The 26,139-nt window shown below is 49.6% G+C and overlaps 2 protein-coding genes and 1 long non-coding RNA gene across 5 annotated transcripts; 2 read left to right on the top strand and 1 right to left on the bottom strand.

Moving 5' to 3' along the window:
* Positions 1-374: 374 nt before the first annotated feature.
* Positions 375-7,034, top strand: tlx2 (T cell leukemia homeobox 2). 2 transcript variants are annotated; one of them, XM_028960404.1, is made up of 4 exons: positions 375-1,064; positions 4,132-4,369; positions 6,235-6,415; positions 6,706-7,034. In XM_028960404.1, the coding sequence occupies exons 1-4, from the start codon at positions 602-604 to the stop codon at positions 6,715-6,717; spliced, it is 894 nt and encodes a 297-aa protein (XP_028816237.1). In that variant the 5' UTR covers positions 375-601; the 3' UTR covers positions 6,718-7,034. The 2 variants fall into 2 exon arrangements, with proteins under 2 accessions (XP_028816237.1, XP_028816236.1); XM_028960403.1 differs by lacking the exon at positions 6,706-7,034 and having other exon boundaries at positions 6,235-6,451.
* Positions 7,035-9,030: 1,996 nt separating this feature from the next.
* Positions 9,031-11,985, bottom strand: LOC114768616 (uncharacterized). Its single transcript, XR_003743081.1, has 3 exons — positions 11,511-11,985; positions 10,665-10,755; positions 9,031-9,387 (listed from the first exon to the last, which is right to left on the bottom strand). It is a non-coding gene; the product is annotated as an uncharacterized LOC114768616 (long non-coding RNA).
* Positions 11,129-23,347, top strand: npm1b (nucleophosmin 1b). Of its 2 annotated transcripts, none has more exons than XM_028960986.1 (11): positions 11,129-11,257; positions 11,648-11,730; positions 12,369-12,488; positions 14,233-14,326; positions 14,435-14,526; positions 14,889-14,950; positions 15,121-15,202; positions 17,192-17,248; positions 19,989-20,087; positions 21,594-21,668; positions 22,441-23,347. In XM_028960986.1, exons 1-11 carry the CDS (start codon positions 11,206-11,208, stop codon positions 22,492-22,494), a joined length of 870 nt encoding a protein of 289 aa, XP_028816819.1. In that variant the 5' UTR covers positions 11,129-11,205; the 3' UTR covers positions 22,495-23,347. The 2 variants fall into 2 exon arrangements, with proteins under 2 accessions (XP_028816819.1, XP_028816818.1); XM_028960985.1 differs by having other exon boundaries at positions 15,118-15,202.
* The last annotated feature ends 2,792 nt before the right edge of the window (positions 23,348-26,139 follow it).

Raw genomic sequence — 26,139 nt, 5'->3', positions numbered from 1 at the left:
AATCTATTTAAGTTTCATTTTTTCATCTTGTGAAAATGTTGGAAAATGACACAACGGAAATAAAGCGCGCCGCCGAAACAGAGACCAGGGTACAAAAACACGATCACAGCCGATACGGTAAAAAAAAAAAAAAAAGAACTTAAAACGCGAACGGCGTCGGGAACGAGCGGAGTGGCGGAGTTTGATCTAAAAAAAAAAAAAGCCGCGATGCATATTGGAAAAGGGGATGAATAAATTAAAGAATTTGGGCGAAAAAAAAAAAAAAAACAGACGCGGCCCCTTTAAGGGCGGGCTCTCCTCGCCGCCAGCCAATGGGCGGCCGAGCGCCGGAGTTTGGGCTGCGCGGACGCGCCGCACCTGCGGGAAAGCCGCTCCGGAGCTACCGCGCGTCGGATGAAGGGCGTCGCGCCGTGGATTCTGCTTTTACGCGCTTTTACGCGCGTCCACGGAGAGATGCGCGCCGGCGCCTGGATTACTCGGCGCGGTTCGGGATCTTGCCGGCTCCGGGGCATGAAACGCGGCCGCCTCTCGTCCCCGCCGGGTCCGGAGAAGCGCGGATAAGGCAGCCGTTCCGTGGACACTGCGCGCCGTGCCCGACACCATGGAGCACACGGGCATCGAGGAGGCGGCCCACGCTCACCAGCACCACGAACCCATCAGCTTCGGCATCGACCAGATCCTGAACGGCTCGGACCAGCCCGGCGGCTGCATGCTGCCCAGCCGGACGCCCGAGCCGGACTACCCGCTGCCCCCCGGCGTCTACCCCGGCGGCTACGGCGGCGTGTACCCGCCCTGCTCCATGGCGGCCGGCCTGGCGGGCTCCTACAACGTCAACATGAACATGAACGTCAGCATGAACATGAACGTGAACGTGAACTCCGCCAACGCCGGCGGGGTGATCCGCGTGCCCGCGCACCGGCCCATGCCCCCGGCCGCGCACGCGCACGCGCCGCCCGCCGCCGCCATGCCGTCGGTGGCCGCCATGCCGGGCATGGGCAGCCCGGGCAACTTCACGTTCCCGTGGATGGAGAGCAGCAGGAGGTTCGCGAAGGACCGGCTGACGGGTGAGGAGGAGGATTGTCAGGGGGAAAATAATAAAAAAATAAAAATACAATGATAATAATAATAATCATCATCAATAACCAAACTGATTTAAAATAAATAAATAAAAGATTCTCAACATTCTCCACCAAGGAGAGGAGCCGGTTGAGAAAATATCAGGTTTTAGGAGGCCTGGGCAGATCAGTTATTAGAACAACAACATTTATTAAACAATTATTAAAAACGGGCTTACATGTAGGGCCGAAACGATGCACCAACATGCTTCTGTTATTAATTGGTATTATTTTTCCTGCTGTAGTAACACAACAGGAACAGTAACAATAGTAATAATAGTAATAAAAATAACAGCAGCAGTCTAATATAATAAAACCTTTTTTTTAGCATCATTTATTGCATGTAATAATATCAGAAGAATGTAATCGTATTTAGATTATTTGGGAGGTATAAATGACTCGGCCAGAATAACATGATTGGCTGCTTGTAAAAAAAAAAAAAAAAAAAAAAATATATATATATATATATATATATATATATATATATATATATATATATATATATATATATATATATATATATATATATATATATATATATATAAAATATAGCTATACTTAATTTAAATGAACCTGATTGGTAAAAAATGAATATATGGTACCAGTGTTTTAAAAACTTCAATCGTTAAAGCCCCAATTTTTTCGAATAATGTGGCCCTGGGATAAATAACAATTTCGCATTATTATTAGTTATATTTTTGTTTAATTTAAGTTTTTGTATTATGATTATTATTATTATTATTATCTATTCAGACTGGATCAGATTCATTAATTTTAATAAATTTCACCCCCGAACCCTGGATTTTTTTTTTCTCATGAAATAAATGTCCTACGAAAATCCATAAATGTCCTACATTTATAAGAATTGATTTGCGTCCTCGTTGGCGCGCCATATTATATTGCAGAGGGGTGATAAATATGCCGCTTAATATGCCGCTTTATTGAATTTTACCGCGCTAATGGATCCGCGGCAGCGCGTTTAAGCGTCGCGTCTCGTCGCCGCCGGGCCGCTCCGGGCTCCGTTCGGGTCGCGGCGCGTCTCCGTCCGTCGTGGTGACGTCACCGCCGAGCGCGAAACGAAGAGCGATGCGGATCTGCGCGCATGAAATATTCACGCCATCAATTATTGAGGTCGGGAAGCGACGCGGCCCCTGTCGTAAATACGGCCGTGAGTCGGTTTTTATGGAACCTGCGACCGAACGTGGCGACGCGGTGACGTCACCGCCCTCACCGCAGGCCGGACAGATGTGGACACGGCGCGAGAAAGTCGACACCACGTGTCTTGTTGTTGTTGGCGGGTGTTTTTGCGGGTGTGGGAGCGGGTAAACAGATCGGTCCCCCCAGACCCGGGGCGCCTGACGCGTGGTGACAACGACAAAATGTCGTTTTTTGTTTTTTTTTAGATATATACAGAAATGTGTCTTTATTAACGAGACCTGATGATGGATCAATGCGATAACTGAACATGCAGCGTGTGGCGCCGCAAAATGTCCACGTCGCAATTTTTCGTTAATCTGAGCGTGGCCGTCATTAAAAGCCATTATCAGAGCAATTAACAGCGCCTGTAAAGAAGTAGACATTTCATTTACATTACATACATATATATAATATATATATAAAATAAATATAAATTTGTGTTTTAAAAAGCACGTTCTGTCCACAGAATAAATAACCATAAACGTTCATGTTGTATTTCAATATCGCCCTTTTGAATCCATTAGGTTTAAATTTATTAGATTGCCGCGAAGGTAATATTCGCCGTGGGAAGGCGGCGCTGTCGTATGAAAAGTGATATTACGTATAAATGATTTCATTACGCCGGCCGCGGCAGGATTCTTTATTCCTTTCTCCGAGTTTTATTACGCGGACGCGTCGTTAACGGTCCTCTCTCTCTCTCTCTCTCTCCAAAAAGAAAAAAAAAATAAGATGATTATTATTGTCATTATTCATAACGCGCGTGGGGAACGACGTTTGTCAACCTGCTGCTGCGACCTGCGACCTGCGAAGTGATTAAAAGGCGTCACATCAAGTTACGCTGACAAATGAGGGGGGGGGTGCAATTAAATCTCCAAAATGGCGGCCAGCTCCGAAAGGAATATGGAGCCAGGGCGGATATCCGATGTCCGGGTTCAGACGGCTGAATAACATCTATTTATATATTATGCACGACATGTCGTTTAAAATGATCACCGTATAAGAGTGAATTTTGTCCATTTCTGTCTTAATCGGCGTAACTGCTCTCAGATCATTTTAAAAACAGGCCAAGCGTTATTCCACTGGAACCCGGGACCAAGGACGAGGCTGATGGCGGGCCCGTCTGCATGCGCGCAGATTTTCCAGCATGTCAACCTGTCCCCCCCGCGTCCCGTCGGCGTGGTGGGGTTTCGGCCGAGCGTGCTTCTATGCGGCCTACGTGAGGCCCACGCCCGTCCAAAATTAGACATGATCACCCGGGCCGGGCGTCGTCCCCTGGACCAGCAGCACCCGTCACTTGAATAAAATTCACGTGGTCCTCCGGGTCAGGTCGCCCGGGCGGGGCCGGGTCAAGTTCGCGTTCAATTACAAAAGTCCGACAAGTTCTGTCTGTTTAATTGATTGCGTGACATCATCCAGCTTTCGTGCAGCTTTCACTACGTTCATTTCCATTCCGCTGTATTCGCCGCGGTGCGGAGCTCGGCTCTCCGGGGCTCTCCGTGGCTGAGGGACGTCAGGAGAACTCGAGAGTCCTGAATGCAGAACCATCTGTCGCGGGAAGAGACGCGCGACCCGGCCGTTTAATCTTCTGTGGACGGTGACGATTTGATCCTCGCGAGGGTCTGTTACTGCCGACGTCAGGGCTCGAAAATACGCCCTGGTTTTCTGGCCTACGTCGGCCGGGCCTTCCGCTCGCCCGCCCTGACACGCCCGAAAAATCGGCGCGGGGACGGATGCATCAAGAGACATGACAGTCGGTTAAATCCTAGCAGCGTGTCCTTAGAATGGCGACTCTGACCGGTGACCTTTGACCCCCCCGCAGCGGCGCTTTCCCCCTTCTCGGTGACCCGGCGGATCGGACACCCGTACCAGAACCGCACGCCGCCCAAGAGGAAAAAGCCGCGCACCTCGTTCAGCCGCGTGCAGATCTGCGAGCTGGAGAAGCGCTTCCACCGGCAGAAGTACCTGGCGTCGGCCGAGCGCGCCACCCTGGCCAAGGCCCTGAAGATGACCGACGCCCAGGTCAAGACCTGGTTCCAGAACAGGAGAACCAAATGGAGGTAAGGAGGGTGGCCTCGGCCGGGATGCACGGTGATATAAACGGGACGTTTTCATGGATTGCGTGCAAACAGCAACCAGCTTAAAAACGAAAGCTGTTCTATTCATATTTGTTACAATTCATTCATCAAAATGAAATAATTAAAAAAAAAGTCATTTGCAAATATTTTTTTTTGTTTTTATTAATCAGCATGTTTGTTTGTTTGTTTATAACTATTTATATTTTGCTGATAAAAAATTGTATGATGAGGATTTATCACAAACACATTTATTTTAATAATAACATTACATTCTAGAGTGTGTGTGTGTATTTAATTTAATGTATTTAAATATATACACACACACACACACTTTAGAATGTTATAACAAGAATACATTTTTTAAATAATAAAAAGTAAAATAAAAAATATTGATAACTACACAGGTTTTTTTTTTTTTTAATCCCTGTATGTAGAAATTCTGCACCCCCCCCCTGAAAGCTCTGTGAGTAAAACTGCTTCGCGGTGCAATAAATGAGCTTTGAGTTCCTGCCTAATCCATTCAGCCTGCCGCTGTCGGCTGGTTTAAAGCAGACGAATGTAATTAAGGCGCCGGGCCTTCTTCTTCTTTCTTGGTGGGTTTTTTTTTACCTCCGCGGTCGAGGATTTATTCATCATGATGCTGCCTCCCGGAGTCCATCTTTTTGGGGGGTTTCTCTGACGAGTGTCTGTCCCGGACTGGGATGCCGCGCCCACCTCATTACCCCCCGCGACCCTCTTCTGCCGCGATTTTGCTGCATCCATCCCGAGGACGGGATATGGATGAGGGATGTATTTGTGTGTCAGCCATACGGGTAACAAGCGCCTGATCAAATGAGCGCGAGAACAAATCCCATTACGGTGATGCAGTTAGCTGTAACGTGTGGCTAATGGGTGGAGGGTGGTGTGTGTGGCAACAGCGGCGACCGCCGGGGACGTTAGTGTCGCCGTCGCGCCCCCGTAGCTCGGCATTTAGCAGTAAAAGTCTTTTTGCTCAGTAAACAGTGTAAAAATCCTTCAGGCCATTCGTCTTGCGGTAATGGCGTCCGGCAACACGGCACATTGGATTTTGTGTGTATTTACATTTCGAGCGTTTACCAGACGGCCTTATCCAGAGCGCCTTACAGTCAGTAGTTACAGGGACTGTCCCCCCCTGGAGACACTCAGGGTTAAGTGTCTTGCTCAGGGACACGATGGTAGTGAGTGGCGTTTGAACCCGGGTCTTCTGTTACCCACTAGGCTACTACCACCCTGTTTGTGCGCCGCGTCACCCTTCCCTGTCGTTCTCGTGCCAGCTCGTCGGGTGTCGGAGCGGAACGGCGTGTGAACGGCGTGAAATCTCGATGCCGCGCGCTCCGTTGCGTCTGTCTTCGCCGCGGCCCTCCAGCGAAACCGCAAACGTCCGATTCCAGAAACATTCTTTAGCGAAAACATCACTGCTGTCGCGGTGCAAATTTGAAGGGGGAATTCGGTGGTAGTGGCCTAGCGGGTAACACACTCGCCTATGAACCAGAAGGCCCAGGTTCAAACCCCACTTACTACCATCGTGTCCCTGAGCAAGACACTTAACCCTGAGTGTCTCCAGGGGGGGGACTGTCCCTGTAACTACTGATTGTAAGTCGCTCTGGATAAGGGCGTCTGGTAAATGCCGTAAATGTAAATGTTGTGATGGCTTGTGCCATGGGTCACTTTGCATTGTTCAGGACAGAAATTCTCAGTCGCGACTGACCCTTGACCTCTGCGGGGCCATTCTTTGTTCCGGCTACTGAAGATTTGCATGTACAATGCAGGTTCCCGTGGTGTAAAGGGCTCCGGCCCCTGACCCGCTCTTTCCCGTGTGTGTGCCGCAGGAGGCAGACGGCGGAGGAGCGCGAGGCCGAGCGGCAGCAGGCCAACCGCCTGATGCTGCAGCTCCAGCAGGAGGCCTTCCAGAAGACCCTGAGCCAGCCGCTGCAGCCGGACCCGCTGTGCCTGCACAACTCGTCCCTCTACGCCCTGCAGAACCTGCAGCCCTGGGCTGAGGACAACAAGGTGACCTCTGTCACCGGCGTGGCCTCCGTGGTGTGAGCGGGGGGACGGGACTATAGTGGGCAGACTGGGCCGGTGCCAGATTCAGGTCCCGGCGTGTGTGTGTGTGTGTGTTTTCTAAGGTTAAAACACCGCTAGCATTTCTCCGATAGTCAGACCGCCTCACCGGCGCATTTTCATTTTCCGCCGCCATAAGCGACCGGATTAACTCGCCGGTCTGGCGCTCGGGGTGGAAGTGGCTGATGATTGGGTGGGGAACCGTCCCTTACGCTCCTTTTCCACTGTTCCCCTAGCTGTCCGCCTAGAGGGCGGGACTGAGTCCTCGGCTCCCGAGCATCTGGACGGACGCAAAGCCCCCAGACCGTCCCGCTGCCCACGTGCCACGCGGCGTCGCCGAGACTCGCCCCCCCCGTGGCGCCTCCGTTCTCGTCGGCTTTACTTTGACTTTGTGAAAGAGAAGAAAAAAAAAAAAAACACAAAAACACACGAGAAAAGAGAAAAAAGAAAAGGAAAGAAAAAAAAAAAAAAAAAAACCTTGTTATGTGCTGCATGTTCTCACCGCTCTCGGGCGGAAACCGAGTTTTGTCTTCGAGGTGGACGCCGCCGGGACTGCAGTCCTTTTCTCCCCCACCTGGATTCCTCATGATATGCCATCGAAAGTTGTTTTATATTAAACATACTTGTGAATTTTTTCTGTTTAGCCCCTCCCCCCCTCTCTCGCTCTCTCTCTCTCTCTCACACACTCACACTCACACACACACACACACACACACACTTTCAATCGATATATGGGCCATTTGAACGCCGTTTTGATTTTAAATGGTAATAATCGGGCATGTGAACAGCCGATAGCGATTTTCTTTCTTTAATGCGAAATGTTATTTTCATAATATATTGTTGACCGATACGAATTCAAAAGATAAAACAGAACAAATAAACACACGAACAACATTTTTTTTTTAAATAAAAGCCGAGTGAAAGGACGAGCGGTAGGTATGAACACGCGAGAGAGGCCCGGATTCCGTACGGAATCGCAGTTTCGGAATCGTACGCGGGAAGTGTTGAGGTTAAATACTGTAAGTGCGCAAGAGGCACCGAGAGACCGTTCAACTGTACCGCTGTTCCAGGAAGAGTGTAAGTAGCGTGTAAGTAGCGTGTAAGTAGCGTGTAAGATGGATCACCCACACTCACACATTTCAACACTGCTCATAATAATCGCTCTGGCAAAAGCCGATCCACCAAAAATGTGCAATTTTTTAGCATTACCATCCCAACACGGGGCCAGTGGTGGCCTAGCGGTTAAGGAAGCGGCCCCGTAATCAGAAGGTTGGGGTGGTATTAGCCTAGTGGGTAACACACTCGCCTATGAACCAGAAGACCCAGGTTCAAATCCCGCTTACTACCATTGTGTCCCTGAGCAAGACACTTAACCCTAAGTTGCTCCAGGGAGACTGTCCCCTGAAACTACTGATTGTAAGTCGCTCTGGATAAGGGCGTCTGATAAATGCCGTAAATGTAAATGGTTCGAATCCCGATCCGCCAAGCTGCCACTGAGGTGCCACCGAGCAAAGCACCGTCCCCACACACTGCTCCCCGGGCGCCTGTCATGGCCGCCCACTGCTCACCAAGGGTGACGGTTAAATAATGTCTTTATAACTGGCCGAGGGGGCACCTCAAAATACCATATGCAATACCAATGGACCTCATTTCAGCTTGTTACCGGAAAAAGTGAAGTATAGTCCCTCCTGCGTTGCATTTCGACCACTCTAGCATGATAAACTGCGGTTTGAACTTTCGCACACCGAAACTGGGTCTTCAAAACTCTGCTTCAAAGCGATTCACCCTTAAAGTAAGAGTAGCTCGTTCTTTCCCCAAAAAAGTTTTGGATCAGAAATATGCCAGACTGAGCAGCTGATCACTGATCTGTCCGGTCAGGCTGAAGATTGTTCCGATCGACCGGTGCGTCCCTCGCAGTAATCATTTTTTGACAAGGTACCACGGTTCTTTGAAAACCAGGCAGCTCTATCTAGTGGCTCTTCCTCATATGACACTGGATCCTGGTAAACCTTCACCTGTTAGATCGTCATGTATTTATTTGTTTCTATTTATATGGGTGGTAGTAGCCTAGTGGGGTAACACACTCGCCTATGAACCAGAAGACCCAGGTTCAAAGACCCTGAGTGTCTCCAGGGGGGGACTGTCCCTGTAACTACTGATTGTAAGTCGCTCTGGATAAGGACGTCCGGTAAATGCTGATAAATGCTGTAAATATGCACCAGAGGGACTTGCACCGGAAATGAATTCAGGGGCCAGATCCTTCACACCATATGTGACAACGGTGTCTCAATCTGTACGTGGCAAAAAAGAAAAAAAAGATGATGCCGTCATTTTTCTGTTGGCTAGGCCAGCTCGTAAAAATACTGGTGAGTGCCGGAGCCTTCAGAAAACGCGGTCTGTGAAGGCCAGACCTTCGTAGACGGCCTCCTCCGAAGGATGTGCTCCCTCCGGGAACTCACGGGGCAGTGGTGGCCTAGCGGTTAAGGAAGCGGCCCCCGTCATCAGAAGGTTGCCGGTTCGAATCCCGATCCGCCAAGGTGCCACTGAGCAAAGCACCGTCCCCACACACTGCTCCCCGGGCGCCTGTCATGGCTGCCCACTGTTCACTCAGGGTGATGGGTTAAATGCAGAGGACAAATTTCACTGTGCTGCTGTGTAGCAATCACTTCACTATTTACTATATACACTTGAGAGCCACCAACATACTCCGGTGTCGACGTGGCTGAACTTCTACCTGCGTCTCACAATGTCTCCTGGCGAAAGGCGCTCTGTCGCTGTGGTGGGGGCGTTGTTGTTGTTGCCGCCGAACCACAGACGTCCAGACACCGTCAGTGTGTGAGAAATGTTATCAGATCCCATAATCTTCAGTCAAAACAGAAATCGGCATCGGGAGGGAATCTTCGCGCCGCTTTCTGCTGCTGCTCCGCACAGGAAGCCGGGAGAGAAGGAGAAGACAAAAAGGTAAACTGATTTTCCCCGCCCTGCGCGGTTCACAAATAGACCGGCTGCCGTGCAGGGCCTGGCCTCGACACAGCGGACACGTCCTCGTCGTATTACGCTGCGGGGACGTAAAATAACTTTCGAATGCCGTTTTTTTTTTTTTTTTCCCATTTTGTGATGGAAGGTTGGAAGGTTGCAAGTTTTTACTCGGCTGCTGTCTGCTGCTTCACTTCTTCCGTTCCGAAAGCACCGGATGGAAACGTGTTGAATTTGATCCCAAATTCAGCCACTCTGGTCCAGTCCCACAACGAGATTTCCCCAGGACTGTAGCTTTAAATGCTAATGAGGAGGAGAGGGGCGGGACGTGGAGGAGATGAAATGACGTCATCACCGCCACTCACCAACCACAATGTCTGAGCTCTCTGAACGGCGAAGCGCTCTTGACACCTGTCGCCATTTCTAGCCACTGCAGGACAGGCCGGGGGAACTCGTATTGATGTTCAATCATCTCACAATCTCAAAATTTCACGTCAGGTTACCTTTAATGATCCTGTGCATGATGGTGTATGTTCCAGAAACCAAAGCAGATGAACTTGTTGGCATGTGTTTCGTCCCTCCAAATCCCTCAGCGTGACGAGCTGTCACAGGGACTTCGATGATAGGCCAAAAGTGTAAAGGGTTTATGACTGCGTGCTGTAATATAACTCCGGCTGTACCTAGCGAAGGGTTACAGGTCTGAAGCTGCACGCCGAGGTCGTGTTTAAACTAGCCGGCTCTGTCTAAGATGGTGTCCAGGTGACAGCCCCGGCGCCCACATTTCCTCCGACCAGCTCTCACGGCTCTTTCATCTCCCGCTCGCTGTGGAGACGTGACTTGGCTCATTCGGCCCGGATTCCTCCCGCCCCTGTTTTTCATGGCCACGCATTGTGTTCCGCCACAGGTGATTTGTCTAACGTCACCACACACCGACAGCTCCATATCAGACTTCCCATCTCGCTCCACCTGGATGCAGCATTTTTTCACACTTTGTCACACTCCAGGGGAGGGGACTCGCAGTAGATCGGCACCGCCGATCGAGCTGCTTCTGCAAACTCTGAATTATACATCATGAAAGAGGAGAGAAAACATGGTCGCGAAACAAGATGCAAATCAAGGAAACGGGGTTCTTGGTCATGAATGGGGCTCGTTGTCAAAATATTTACAAGAAGTGCAAACCAAGGAAGTCATGTCAGCTCATGTCTTCAGGTACACTCACCTGTAAAGATGCCGATCTCTGCCGTGTCCCAGAGGCCGCGGCGCTGCCCGAAAGAAAACAGGTAAGGAATTCTCAGCACTTCGTCCCTGCTCTGTAAGAACACAACATTAATGTAAGGAGATAAATAAGGTTAAAAAGGCACTTGGAAGCTCAAATATCTTAAAACATGTAAGTTCTAACAAACAGGGTTTTTTAGTGACTATTATCACGGGACGGGACATGTTAGTGAAAATGTTGGCCTTTAACGATCTGATGGACTAGATTGTGAAGGACTACGTAAATAAAAAATAAACACATTATAATTAAGCCCGACTGGATTTGGCAACACTGGAGACTTGGCAGTAATCAGCCCAAGTGCGACATCTGGCTCCCGCAAGGTGAAACTGCAGGCTCTCTTGGCACCGCCCACGGAGACATTTCATTGGGCAGCGTGGGCGGGAGCTCTGTAATCCGATTGGTCGGCACGGCCGTCGGTCGCGGCGGCCGCGACGGTGGGCGATCGGGATTTGAATGAATCACGTGACCGGTCGGACGCGCAAAGATGGCGGACGACGGCGGCACCGAGCCTAACAGACCGCAGATGTATCTGTTCGGTGAGCCGAATTAATTCCGCCTTTCTTCCACCCTGCGTCCGGTGGCGACGCAGGCCAAGCACAAGTTCACTCCGACTCTCGTCCACTCACGCCGCTGACTTAAATCCTACACTTTACGTGCTACGTTAGCCAGGGAGCTAATGGTACCTTGCGCTGCATAATAGTTGCGCTCTAGCTGGAATAAAGCAGTTGTCCACGACTGAACTCTGCGGAATTAACGGTTTTACACAATATGTTTATAGTAGGTTAATACCATTTTTTTTAGGATTCTTTAGCGGTTAAGAAATGTTATTTTCAGATGCTGCCGCCAACATCCATGCAGTGGTCGATGTTCTCTCGGGCTTCCGTGAACCTCCTGTGAACATTAGCAACCTCCTCTCTCTCCCGCAGGATGTTCCCTCACTGCGGAGAGAAAGGAGTTTCACCTCGAAGTAGAAGACGAAGGAACGGAGCATCAACTGTCCCTCAAATCGGTAACGCCTAGGCTAGCATACGTTCTCTCGTCTGCAGTGCTCTGTCACAGCAGCATACAGATTTTCGTTCCTGAACATCCCTCTGCACCAATCAAGTTTCTATTTATTTCTATGTCTTTCTATCTGTACGTCAATCTGCATATCGACCAACACCAATTGGCCGGACCTGGCAACCCCATTGAGTATGATCTGAGGTTGCCAGGTTGGGGTGCAAGATTGGTTGTAATTGCTTGCAGTTTGTACGTTGAGTTTCGCAAGTTATCTGGCAACAAGGAAAAGCGAGCCATGCACCCAAAACCTGTGGGAGTTTCCCTGGAGAACAAGACTTTTCTGACTTTTAACATTTATTATTCTGTCAGTCTCATTGTTGCCTACATGTTAAATGTTATTATTACACTGCCCTGTGTCCCATTTTTGCGCTGTATGTAGCCCGGTTTGTCTGTGTCACACATTTTATGTCAGTATTTAACTTTGTTACATGTAGCACCAGGTTCAAGAGACGTTGTTTCACATTTTACAATGTACTTGTAATGACGATAAAGCTCAACTTAAAATGAGGGTCAATTTTCATTCGAACTACCATGCCAGAAAAGTGTGCATGTTCGAGATGAAAATGTTCTCTTAAATGTTGTCGTCAGGTGTGCCTAGGTGCCGAGGCAGAGGACAAGTTTCACACTGTGGAAATTGAAGGTGTGACATATGACGGGAAGACCAGCAAAGTGCCCCTCGCTGTGCTGAAGCCATCTGTGCTGCCCTCTGTAAGTGGCCTGGCCTGACCAGGAGATGCTGATCATGAACAGAGTTATGTGGCTTCACTACATATTCTCAAGGTGTTTTTTTTTTTTTTTTCCCATTTATACCCATTCATTTTTTATACCCTATTTATAACCATTGACCTACAACTAACTTACATTTACATTACATTTACAGCATTTATCAGACGCCCTTATCCAGAGCGACATACAATCAGTAGTTACAGGGTCTTCTGGTTCATAGGCGAGCGTGTTACCCTCTAGGCTACTACCACCCCACTAACTTCTGGTCTGCCGCAAACAAATCCGAGCGAATGGAAAATAAGTCCCCTGATCAACTCTTTACTCTTCTAGGCAGCTCGCTTGTTTGCCTTTCTAAGTTAAACACGACTTGTTCGCTGCTGCTGGCCGTTGTGCGCATTTATTGCAGGTGTTTTCAGGTACAAACCGCAGCTCCGTGCATCTCCGCCCGACCTCACCAGCTTTCAAAGAGCTACAGTCTCACAGAGCTGCCGGAATGCGGCTCATAAAAGTCGGCGATGTTCCAGGGCCGGCAGGGTCCTGTCTGACACAGCTTCGTCGAAGAAACGCGCGGCCTCCGTCGCCATGGCAATGCCCCTTAGTCTGGCCGCAGAGGCCCATGGAAACGATGACATTTGCAGGGGGGTCGTCCCTGCATTTTATGACTTTGCGCAAGTGAAATGCAAGCTCTGCAGAATTTCACTGTAGCGTAAACTGGAGCCTGAGCAGGCTTTTAAGGTTGCGTGCATCACTCCAGGCCTGTAGCCACGACAACAGGGTTTTAATGTGTCAGAAGCATGAAAAACATATATATATATATATATATACACACACACACACAACATGGTGCTGAAAGTTTTTACATTATATATAAATATACTGTTAAAACATTTTCAGTGCCATGTTGTAGACCCCGCAGATGATTCAGATCAATCACGTTCATGGGGCAGGGGTGGCCTACTGGGTAAGGAAACTGGCTCATAGTCGGAACCGTTGTATTTATTTATTCATTCATTCTTTCTTTCTTCAATGAAAGTAAGTAAGTCCCGGCACCACTAGTTAGATAGAACCCGCCCAATACGGCAACGCACATTACACCCATTCAGACCAATCACATCCCGCCCAACTTCTTTTTTTTTTTTTTTAAGTTGTTATGTGTGCCGTGTGACTGCCATACAGTACAGGCCAAAAGTTTGGACACACCTTCTCATTCAATGTGTTTTCTTTATCTTCATGACTATTTACGTTGGTAGATTCTCACTGAAGGCATCAAAACTATGAATGAACACATGTGGAGTTCTGTACTTAACAAAAAGTGGAGACCCCAACAGTCACCGGACCTGAACCCAATCCAGATGGTTTGGGGTGAGCTGGACCAACAAGTGCTAAACACCTCTGGGAACTCCTTCAAGACTGTTGGAGAAGCATTTCAGGTGACAACCTCTTTAAGCTCATGGAGAGAATGCCAAGAGTGTGCAAAGCAGTAACCAGAGCAAAGAAACTAGAAACTAGTTTTCACTTATCACCTTTTTTTGTTAAGTACATAACTCCACATGTGTTCATTCATAGTTTTGATGCCTTCAGTGAGAATCTACCAACGTAAATGGTCATGAAAATATAAAAAAACATTGAATGAGAAGGTGTGTCAAGACTTTTGGCCTGTACTGTATATCTGGAATGTTCAGGAATATTGTATATATCATGTTGATGAATTGACTTGTGTGTTCAGTTGAGCTTAGCAGGTTTTGAAATCACCCCGCCCGTATCCTTCCGTCTCCATACGGGCAGTGGTCCGGTCTACATCAGCGGGCAGCACTTTGTCAGTAAGTTGTGATCTTTATTTTTCGACTTTGGAATGTCACCCTCACTCCTTCAGATGCGCGGCGTGGATGCTGAAGACCGTTAAAAACATCAGTATTTAATATTTGCAGGCGTTAAAGACTGGGATGAGGAAGAGGAGGAGAACAACACCTCGCCCGTCAAGAGGCCTTCAAACATGACCGCAGCAAAATTACCACCTAAGGTGTCGAATTTTCTTACATTTTCACTCTCATATTTATAGATACAGGAGGTGAAAAGCGGCACGGCGAATGACACTTGAGCCTCCGCTAATGACTTTTACGTGCAGCAACTGGGGGTCTTTATTTCATTTCACTGTTTATTGGGGCTGGAGCTGTCTGAGTTGATGCAGAACAAGAGAATAAATGAAGCTGTTCTAAGACAGCGGTAACATAATTTGCTCATCTTAATTTTTTAATTTGCATTGCAACATTTTACCAATATTAATTCTTACAGTGCAAGAAGAAATTACAGTGAAATTACAGCTTTCTGTCTAGATTTGTGCTGCATTGTGTTAATACTGTCACTTAACTCTTTAATGGCAAGAAACTGAAGCTGGACTCGGAGGACGATGATGACAGCGAAAATGACAGTGAGGATGATGATGAGTAAGACCATCTTTCTAGCTATTTTTTTTATATATTGTTATTGTTTTAAATTGGAATGAAATTGTACAATTTCATGAAAGCTTTTTTTTTTTTTTTTTTTTTTTTAAGTTGTGTTTGATCATTTGTCAATTTACACATCGTTTGACACAATTACTTGGTTCTTTCAGTAGTGATGATGATGAGGGGGACGATGATGATGATGATAAAGGGGATGGACCAGCAGAGAAAAGCCATGTCAAATCACCAAAAAAGGTTTGTGTTTGTCTATGCATGATATTGATTCCGTTATATGGATATTAAAATTCATTAGTATTTAAATGATTGAATGGTTTTAACTTATTTTACACAGTAGTTTATATTATACTAATCAATACTAAAATGTATTATCAATTTTGATACCAATTAGTGCTGGGTTCTGTCAATACCGAAATTCTGGTTTTGCATCTGCCAGTTCACAGAAATTGCCGATAGACTTACAAGTGTAGTGGGGTGGTAGTAGCCTTGTGGGTAACACACTCGCCTATGAACCAGAAGGCCCAGGTTCGAACCCTGAGCAAGACACTTAACCCTGAGTGTCTCCAGGGGGGACTGTCCCTGCAACTACTGATTGAATGATGCTCTGGATAAGGGCATCTGAAAAATGCTGTAAATGTAAACAGGCATTGCAGCGGGCACCCCCTCCCCTGAATACCTGGACCCAACGAGAACACACGTTACATTTAGAGCATTTACCGGATGCCCTTACCCAGAGTGACTTACAATCAGTAGTTACAGGGACAGTCCCCCCCTGGAGACACTCAGGGTTAAGTCTTGCTCAGGGACACAATGGTAGTAAGTGGGATTTGAACCTGGGTCTTCTGGTTCATAGGCGAGTGTGTTACCCACTAGGCTACTACCACCCGAAAACATTTAACGAGAACCCACTTAAAACTTGATCCTGCAGCACCAAACTTGCTAGAAAATGTAAAAAGCGCTTTCTGGAAGTATTTTGGTTCAGGCCCAATTTTGATCGTTTTAGTCGTGCTTGGGTCGATTGAGCTTGTGCAGTAAACGATCGATCAGCAAACACGAACTTCCGTCACCAGGTGATTTGTTTTATTTATCGCAAGAGAGATGTGAAAATGCTGAGGAGGTGAAACAGAGTCTAGCACTTATAGCGTGCAACAGAAAAGCCGGGCCTTTAAAAAGCTGTACTTGTCAGGTCGGGTCTGATTCACTCATATTATTACTATTATTTTTTTTGGGCTGAAAACTATGTAAAAATAACTAAATAAATAAATAATTTTCTTGGTTTTCTTTCAAAAATAGCACCGAGCACCATCCTTAGTATCGGTATGGAGTTTGACATTTCAGCATCATGACAGGGTGCTCGGTCTGTCTTCAGGGTTTTTCAGTTGTGTCCAATAGGGGGCGGTGTGTTGTCCCAGCAACGGTGTGTCTCCTTCCACTGGCGTCACACTCCATCGAGTTATCGGTTTATCAGGTATCCAGAAGTGAATAGAATGAAATATTATATAATATTATAGAATGAAATAATATAGACACTCAGGGCTAAGTGTCTTGCTTAAGTAGTCTTCTTGTTTAGCCTATGGTGTCCCGTCAGCCCCTGCCGTTCTCTCCCCCCGACCCCAGTGTCCCCAAGTCCCTCGGCGCACCTGGCTGTGTGTTTGTACATCCGTGTGTGTGTTGCAGTGCCAGGCTGAGATCAAAGTGGGCTCGGATGCACATACCTGCTTTGTGAGCAGCGATTCTTCGCCCGAAGGGAGATGACAGCTGAGCTGATCCTGTCACACTTTGATTTACTCCCCCGTCTCTCAACTCCTTTTAACTCTCGCCTCCCTTCTGCCTTTTCCGGCCCCCCCTCCCCAACACACACACTTTGCTTTCTTTGCCCCCCTTGACCCCCGCCAGCGGATCGCCATTCCTCCTCGACCCGTCTGCAGTCCCGCCGCTACGTGGCTGAAAATGTGTAACGTTTATACGTGACCGCACATTCCCGCTCCCCGCGGCCGTGACAGACTACGGAAAAGCAGGCATGTCGGAACGTTCTTTCTGACGTGGACGGTGTGATGAACGGATGAAAGTGTGCCGTGTGGTGTTGAGTCACCGCCTTCGGTTCATGTTTGAGTGACGTCTGTCACTTGTCATTTTTGGTGCGCTTGGTCCAACTCTGTAGACGTTTTCTCTGCAGAAAGATATTTGTAAAAACGCGCAACTCGTATGCATACGATGACCTTGCAGAACAAGACGCCTCCCGGGAAGAAGCAGGATGGAGCGGCACAGGAGCCTCAGGCCAAGGTAGGAGTTGAAATACTTCGGATGCGATAAACTGGTGTGGCACTGCATCATCGTGCACGTTTATAGAGCTCCGTGCAGGGCCATTTTAATAATTTTTTTTATAGCACAGTGTTCATTTAGTGAGCTTTTATACGTTAAAACTAAATGCTGCAACAATAAAAATGGTGGCTAACTTCATATTTGACTCGTGTTAAATTGATACGATTGGAAAAGTATTACCCATTGATAATATATTCTAGAATACTAAATAGTGATACGGTGGAACAGAATAAATGTGGGACGATCTGTGTGAGGAAAGCAAATGTCGAGCGGCTTGAAGGCTTTCAAAGAACCACAACGAACCAACGTCCGGTGGCATTAGCAATTAGCTGAACCTGGTAGCTAAACGCTAACCCGTCCCCGCCCCCGGCTCCCAACACCCTCACTGGCCCTGATGCCGACCCCCCTGAACCCGATAACGCTTGCGCGTTTTTAATGCGCCGCAAGGGAGTAGGGGTGGCGGGCGTGGTCCCACTTCTGGGTCTCCCCAGGACATTGTCTCCATTGGGACTCACCGGACACTTCGACTGTGCACTGTATTTTTGGCTGTTGCCTTTGATGCACGAAGGATGGAAAGTCAGACCGCCTCTAAAGGACATAGTTGATTCATTTCACTTCCAGTGCCTTTTAGCGACCACGCCCATATCTCAAAAAAAAGATTTTCAAAAGTGAAGTGATTGTCACATGTGATACACAGGAGCACAGCACACGATGCACACAGTGAAATTTGTCCTCTGCATTTTAACCCATCACCCTGAGTGAGCAGTGGGCAGCCATGACAGGCGCCCGGGGAGCAGTGTGTGGGGACGGTGCTTTACTCAGTGGCACCTCGGCGGATCGGGATTCGAACCGGCAACCTTCCGATAACGGGGCCGCTTCCTTAACCGCTAGGCCACCACTGCCCAAGTGGTCCGCCTTGAGGCTTTATTGGAATAATGCAATCTACAAATGCAATCTACTGGACAAGCAACCTTGTTGAGAGCACTGAGGGCGGGGTCACCACCAGTCACCACTGGTTGTCTCCATTAGCCCTTTCAGAAGTGTCCTCCTGTCCCCAACACCGGCCCAGGGTGCCGTTGCACAGCGCAACTGTCATTCTCCCGCATGTCCCCAGACCCGAGTCATGAGGCTCGGTCTGTAAAGTGCACTGGATTGGGACGAGGTCCGGTGTCCCGCGGCATCTGTAATCAGCGTCTGCCGGAGATGAAAAAGCGCCGGCGCTGCAGCTCCACAGCTGTCCTCTGCAAGGATGAGACGCCCAGAAATAACACACACACACACACAACAGTCCTGTCTGGAACCAAGTCAAATGTGTGTGTGTGTGTGTGTGTGTGTGTGTGTCCTTTAATTTGATACCTTTTGATCTCCGCAGCGAACGTCAATTTCTGTTCAGGAAAGCAAGGATTACTGACAAAGGAATGAATGGAGGACTCCATGCCAGGTCCTTCTCCCTCCACGCCATCTGTTTTCCTGGAGCCTCAAACATCTTGTTAGTGATTTTTTGTTTTCTTGTTTTTCCTTTTTTTTTTTTTTTTTTTTTTTCTTTTTTCTTCGACCACTTTTCTCGCTGTTGTTACCCACGCAACGTTTGCGCAGGTGCCTGGACGCACAGCTGTTGCCTCGTAACTCTGATCACATCCTGGGGGATTCGGGTCCCTCCAGGTTGCCGGTTCGAATCCCGATCCGCCAAGGTGACACTGAGCAAAGCAGCATCCCCGGGCGCCTGTCATGGCCGCCCGCTGCTCACCAAGGGTGATGGGTTAAATGCAGAGGACACATTTCACTGTGTGCACCGTGTGCTGTGCTGCTGTGTATCACATGTGACAATCACTTCGCTTCACTTTACTCCAGCCCGGGCTGACAGCAGGGCGCAGTCGCCGGCGGAACCCTGCAATCACGGCGGATTCCAGTCCGCCGTGCGTGTAGAGGCAGGCCGCCGCTGTCGTGCATGCCCGTCACTGCGGCCCGCCGCTCGCAGTCGAAGCGCCGAGGCCCGACTTGGACGCCCGCCACCCTCCAGTTTATCAACAAGCCACGAAAACAGCCACGTGGACGGCTCTTAATAACTCATGCAGCGGCGCGGAGATCTCCTGTCCTGGAAACGTCTGCCGGTCTGAGTGATGTTTCACACCTGCGGCGGCTCGAAAAAAATAAGCGCAGCCGAAACGTTGGGGCTTGCCCTCTTCTGCCGGGGAGCTCGAAAACGATCATTTGGTGCCGTACGAAAAGGCGACGTAATAAGGTCCTTGGTCAACCACCTGGTCTCATTTCAGACTTGAGAATGGGAATTAGGGAGTTCCTGGCCGAAAAGTCGCAAAAATATTGCACTATGCTCAGTGCCATTTATGTATTTACATGCGTTCAACCGTGCAGAGAACATTTGTCCCAATGATTAGCAATTCATGTACGTCGATTGTCAAGTTTAAGATTGTCTATCGCCCCCTTATGGTCTCCAAATCCATTATTCCAAAGGAACATGTGCGCATTTTGTGTGTATTTTTTTTTATGTAAATGTCAGCAAATCTTACTACATTGATGCCGCAAATCGCCTGTGCCAGCGAATTATTCACATGTCGATATGGTGCCATCTTGACGTCAGTGATGAAATTGCTGATGGGGCCGTACCCAACATCTGCCACCATTTTTGCTTGAACAGACTGTGCCCGAGTAAATCACTAACCACCGTTGCTCTGGCCTGTAGAGTCCAGGTGGACGGAAAGACAAGGCCGGAACGAGTTCTGCGCCTAAAGTGCCAAGTCTGGGTGAAATCAAGAGCAAGCTAACGGCCGCAGTTAAACAGGTAACTTCTCCCACGTTACCAACCCATTTGTGTCTATTTTTGGGTTGACTTACATTTACATTTTGAGCATTTACCAGGCGCCCTTATCCAGAGCGACTTACAATCAGTAGTTACAGGGACAGTCCCCCCCTGGAGCAACTCAGGGTTAAGTGTCTTGCTCAGGGACACAATGGTAGTAAGTGGGATTTGAACCTGAGTCTTCTGGGTCTTCTGCTTCATAGGCGAGTGTGTTACCCCCTAGGCTACTACCACGCTATTGGTTTAGCTGCTGCTAACACTAAAGGCAGAAATATACTTGCTATTAACAACGTATGAACATACATTCAGCAGCGGTCCGTATCCTGCGTTCTTTGCGTCGGTTTTTGTGCACGAACTCAACAATTAACGGGACTGATATGAATGCAACACCTGCGTCATTTTGTAGGCTGCAGTGTTGCGGCCTCGACACTGACCCCCCTGGTGGTAAGGAGTACACACTACAGATTACAGTACGGACACAGCTGTGTACAGATACGCATGTGTAGCCCCCAGCAAGTATATAGACTAGAACAACTGCACAGCTTTCACTTTTCTGAAGTGAAACATGAACGTTGAATAAGGAACGTTTTTCCCTCATTCAAGCTCTTACCCTAGTGGCCTAGCGGTTAAGGAAGCGGCCCCGTAATCAGAAGGTTGCCGGTTCGAATCCCGATCTGTCAAGATGCCACTGAGCAAAGTCACCGTCCCCACACACTGCTCCCCGGGCGCCTGTCATGGCTGCCCACTGCTCACCAAGGGTAATGGGTTAAATGCAGAGCACACATTTCACCGTGTGCACCGTGTTCTGTGCTGCTGTGTATCACAATGACAGTCACTTCACTTTTTAAGTGCATCCTCTGCGTTTAACCCTGCGGTGGGCCGCCATGGAAGGCGCCCAGGAAGAAGTATGTTGGGGGGACTGTACCTTCAGGATTCGAACCCTCAACTTTCTGTTGACGAGTCTGCTTCCTTAGCTGATAGGCCTCCACTGCAGACTAATTAAAGTCGGCCATGATGGAAGATCATCAGATGATTGCCCGCCGCCACCTGCTCACATCTGCTTGGGGGTCCGTCTTCGCAGCAGCCCGGCCGCCGTGGGTGGCTGAATGAACCCTGCGGTGACGTCGCGGCCCCCGAATCCCAACCCGCGGCCGCCATTACGTCATGTGACTGATTAGACTGCCTTCCCGAGCGGCTCGCATCATTTCCTGCATTGATTGACCACACAGCGAGCGGCGCACACGTGCACGGCGTCCCAGCCTCTTCCTCGCCCCTCTTCTTCAGCTTGTTTTTCTAGCTGGACGGCCGATTTCCGGGCATATCTGAGAGGTGGCGTAGTGGCCTCACCTCACAGTCACAGGTTCAAACCCCGCTTACCACCACGGCGTCCCTGCCTGTCTCCAGGGGGACTGTCCCCGTCACATCTGCTTGTAAGTCTGGTGAGCGCTGTAAATGCGGAGGATCTTCATGCACGCGTGTTATTTTTAGGGCAGCCCACTCCCCAAGACGGAGCAGAAGTTCGAGAACTACGCCAGAAGCTCCTTCAAGATCTCCGATAAGCAGGTGAGCACGGAGGGTGCCGCTGTTCCGCGCCTCTCACAAGCGTTCCCACGCCTCGGCAGCGTGGGAGTTGGCCACGCGCGCAGAGCAGTGCACCATGGGACGGGGAAAGGCCCGGCCGCCGACGGGGGAAGAAATATGGCCGTGGATCTGCCAAGGCGAACGTCTCCCCCTTCCCCTGATTTACGGCCACTCCGCTCGTACGAGTGTGTCTCTTGTGGACCTAATGAGGGGACGGGAGGTATGCGGGACGGTACCAGGCTCTCGGCGAGGGTCGGCAGAGTCGCGCCGGCCTTGTTGTAAACTTCCTTCAGAATGAAGGGGGGGTGGGGGGGTGGGGGGTCTGGTGGCGCGTTTGATCCCGCAGACGCGAACGAGGGGAGAGCGATGGCCGCGGAACGTTCCGGACCAGGAATGCCTGCCGGGGTCAAACGAGCAGAGCTGCCTGCTCTAAAGCCTCTCATTACTTCCCCGCTTCTCTCCAGCAGTTGAAGATGATTTACTGTGTGTGTGTGTGTGTGTGTGTGTGTGTGTGTGTGTGTGTGTGTGTGTGTCGAGCAGGCCGAGCTCTCGGTGGTCCCTGTCTGGTGGTACCTAAGGACGTTAGCGAACAGACAAATATCTGGAACCACTTTGGTGCAGAGGCCAAGTGGAGATGTTTGTGTCGACCCCCCCCAAACGTGGATCTTTTTAACTGCGCCTGAGTCACGAGTCTCGTAATTACAAAGCGTCCTTTGCTCCGTTTCATCTTCATCTCCTCCTTTTTTTCCACCAGGTGGTCAAAGATCTCTGGAGCTTTCTGCAGACTCTGAAACCGGATAAAAAATAGTTTCCCCCCCCCACCCCCCTTCGTTTCGGCGCGGACCAGTCCAGTGTCCCTCTCCACGGTGAAGGGTCCTCGTCCTCCCGACGGGACGCGGCCTCCTGCTCTCAAACCAGCTCCGTCCATCGCGTTGAAAAGGAGGACAGTTCTGCCCCCCCCCCCACCCGTTGTAGTGGCGTTTAACCCTTGCTCCCCCACTGGATTTCGTACCTGCTTCCCCCGATGTAGACGTAGATGTGAAATGTCAGCTTGGCTTGTCGTGTTCCTGAGGATTCCGGACCGTTCTGTCTGGCCTCGATAATCGTGTCTGGCGCACCGCTGCGTCCCTCTCGTTCTTACGAGCTGACAACAGCACGGAGACGTGACGTTGCGCGCATGAAAGCGGCCCGCAGCTGCGGTTCCCCGCACCTCAAACGGAACGTTGGCATGTGGCCGCGCCGCGTTGACGTCGGCCATAATTCAGAAAGATGCTCGTTTGGAGAGAAGTTCTGTTACGTAACGCGTTTCTTTTATTACCCGCGGTTCCGTTTTTTACTGTACAAACTTGTCTTACTAATGATTTGAACCATATTTTCTTTTCTTATTCTTTTAATTCTATTGAATGTGAAATTGAAGGTATACAATTTGTACCAATTGTAAACTGTGAAAAGGGTTTTTTTTTTTCATATATTTAAAAATATATTTTTTTTGTTTTTTTAAGGCCAATTGATTGGCCGTCTAGTATTATGCGATGTACAGCTATTCTTTTTTTTTTTTCTTTTGTATTGTATGTAGACCCCCTGTTACTAGCGTTCTCTATTCATCTCTAATTTTTTATTGTAGTTATTGTTTAGTATTAATATTGGGGTTTTTTTTGGGACTGGGAAGAAGCTGGTTTTTGGGTTGCACCTGTAATAATGCTCAGCGTTTTCCTACAGAATTCAGTTTTCTCTCGTTCTGATGTGAAATAAAAGCATCGCGATTCGTGATTCTGTGCTTCTGTCCTGCTTCTCCACAAAGCGCCTTTTCACGGCAGCCGAAGGTCCTTCTGCCCCCCCCCCCCCCCCCCCCCCCCCCATTCAGGGCCGTGATGGATCCTCATTGGGATGAAGGTTACTTCCTTAATGTGTTATGATTTCTGCACCAGGCGGCCGACTGAACGCACACGTTCCATAATAATTACATGCGTAATTACATATGCAATGACCCTGCATCAACACATTTAATGAGTTCATTTCTCATCGTAAACACTTCGAATTTGTTACCTCGTGTTTTCCCCTCCAGTCCTGAAATATTCTTCAACTGCTTGACCCGGGTACGAAACCCCGATCCAGTGATCGTAATGTTTTGGCGAGGGTAAAATATTCCGGAATGTGCATTTTTGGCACCATCACGTGACCCCCCCCCCCCCCCCCACTCGTTGGGCCCGGCGACCGATGGGAGAACTCACAGCACGGCTGTCGCCACTTGGTGGCGGTAATGGCCAGCGCTCATGGACGGGCCCATTATCAGCGTCCCCCGCGGCGCCATTTCCAGGTGAGGCCTGTTCTCGGCCTGGTAGCCGCCAAGCGGAATCGCGCCGGGGGACGAGAGCGCCGCGCCGCGCCACACCCCTGCCGTGGAAGGCCGGGCCTGGAAGGCGGCGTGTGGAAATCCCCCTTCTTTGTGGGCGAGTTAAATTCCAGGCTGGGGTTCGACTCCCTGCCGTTCGCCCCGGGGACACAAAGGAGGGTTTGGAGAGGTGAGACGGGAGGCTGGGCGGGAATGCCAGGCTCAGCCTCGGATCACGCAGTTCACCGGAATAATCCGCACCTGGCCCGGCATCCGCCGATCGGATGACCGACGGCGTCCCGTTTCATCGTTCGGGAGGCGTATTCTGTTACGTCTTGGCCTTTCAGATCCTCGTCTGGAAGCCGAGGAAAATCCACTCATGCCGGTGGGATTAGAACCGCTGACCGCCGTGTTCCCGGCAGGTGCACCTTCATCGGCCAGGTGAGCGGTGAACAATGGCGGCTCTGCGGTCCCCACGGCCACCGAGAGGAAAGTTTGGACCTTCTGAACGTGCTCGTTAAAAATGACCTCATGGTTCTTCACGGTTGGGGTCCCCGTCACCATCGCAAGGTCGGCCGGATAATGGCATGTCCCCCCTTTTACCGAGCGTCTGGTGACTGTCATTGTGAAACACTGCAGCACAGCACACGGTGCACACTGCGAAATGCGTCCTCTGCTTTTAACCCATCACCCTTGCTGAGCAGTGGGCAGCCATGACGGGCGGTGGTGGAGGGAGGAGGTCACGATCATGCATTTCTCAACAAACGCAGACAGAGAATCCTTTTCATTGTTGAGTCAGATGAGAGATGTTCAGGCCTGAAACCTCCCTTCTGAAGAGCCTTGGCACTTCTTCTGACGTCACGTTCACAAGTTCGCGTACCAGAACGCTGTAATTAAAGCGCGTGTTTGTGTCGGCGGTGGGCGTGGTCACGCTTGGGGTACATGGGGTATTGGGAGTGTTAAGAACCGAGGGAAGCGGAGGAGATGGATGCCGCACTACCCTGGGCCGTCACATATTGACATCGGGGGGGTTTTTAAACTTTGTTCAGGCCATTTTCTGGGTGTCAGAAACAATTACACACGAACAAAAGGGTCTGGGTGGGTAGTTAGTTCCTCCTCTGCAAGATACAGACCCCATCTCTTCTCTATTCTTGATGTCACTTTAGTGACCACGCCCTCCCAACGCACCGCCTCTTGTACACAACAGTAACATCAACAGCATTTATTTCTTATATAGCCCATAATCACATACAGTACGTCTCAATGGGCTTCGACAGGCCCTACAGTTGACACCCCCCACACTTGACCCTTCTGCACACAAAAAAAAGCGAGAAAAAGAAAGGAAGAAACGTTGGGAAGGAGTGGTACAGAGAGGTACATTTTACATTTACAGCATTTACCAGACGCCCTTATCCAGAGCGACTTACAGTCAGTAGTTACAGGGACAGTCCCCCCCTGGAGCAACTTAGGGTTAAGTGTCTTGCTCAGGGACGCGATGGTAGTAAGTGGGGTTTGAACCTGGGTCTCCTGGTTCATAGGCGAGTGTGTTACCCACTAGGCTACTACCAGGTAGGTGGGGCGCGGCTGCAGCTCTCGCCGCACGTCAACTGAAGGCCAGTTAAGAGGTCGATTGAGTGTCAGATGAGGATCCATCTCCCCCCGAAACCCTGCCGGCGGGCGAAACGGGACGGGATCGTCTCGCTCGGGCTCAACGTGGCGCTAAAGGCCCCGAACAAAACCTCAAAACGCGCATCTGCATATACAGATCGGACGCCGTCGTGTGGAGGAGGGCTTCGCACGCGGCGTGTTACCGCATCCCCCAGATACACGCGCTGGAATAAAAAAAGGAGAAGAGAGAGGGAGAGAGAGGGAGGGAGGGAAACATTTCAAGCATTCGCGGAGAAGCTCCAGAGTGGAACTGCAACAATACGCCGCCCCGGGGGGAAAAAAGTGATCATGCTGGTATGTTTATATTAGAGGCAGAGGAAGCCATCATCGTCAGGGGGTTTTTTCCCCCCTCGCAGCCCGATTCGGCCCCTCGGAGTTCATACCGGCCCTGTGCACGCTCACACGACACCGGCCGCAGGTGCCGCTACGGCCGCCGCCGCCCCGCACGCACAG

Source organism: Denticeps clupeoides, chromosome 18, assembly GCF_900700375.1.
Source record: "Denticeps clupeoides chromosome 18, fDenClu1.1, whole genome shotgun sequence".
NCBI classification, from domain to species: Eukaryota; Metazoa; Chordata; class Actinopteri; order Clupeiformes; family Denticipitidae; genus Denticeps; species Denticeps clupeoides.
Note: the sequence above shows the minus strand (reverse complement) of the source record. Positions and strands in the feature narration are given on the sequence as shown.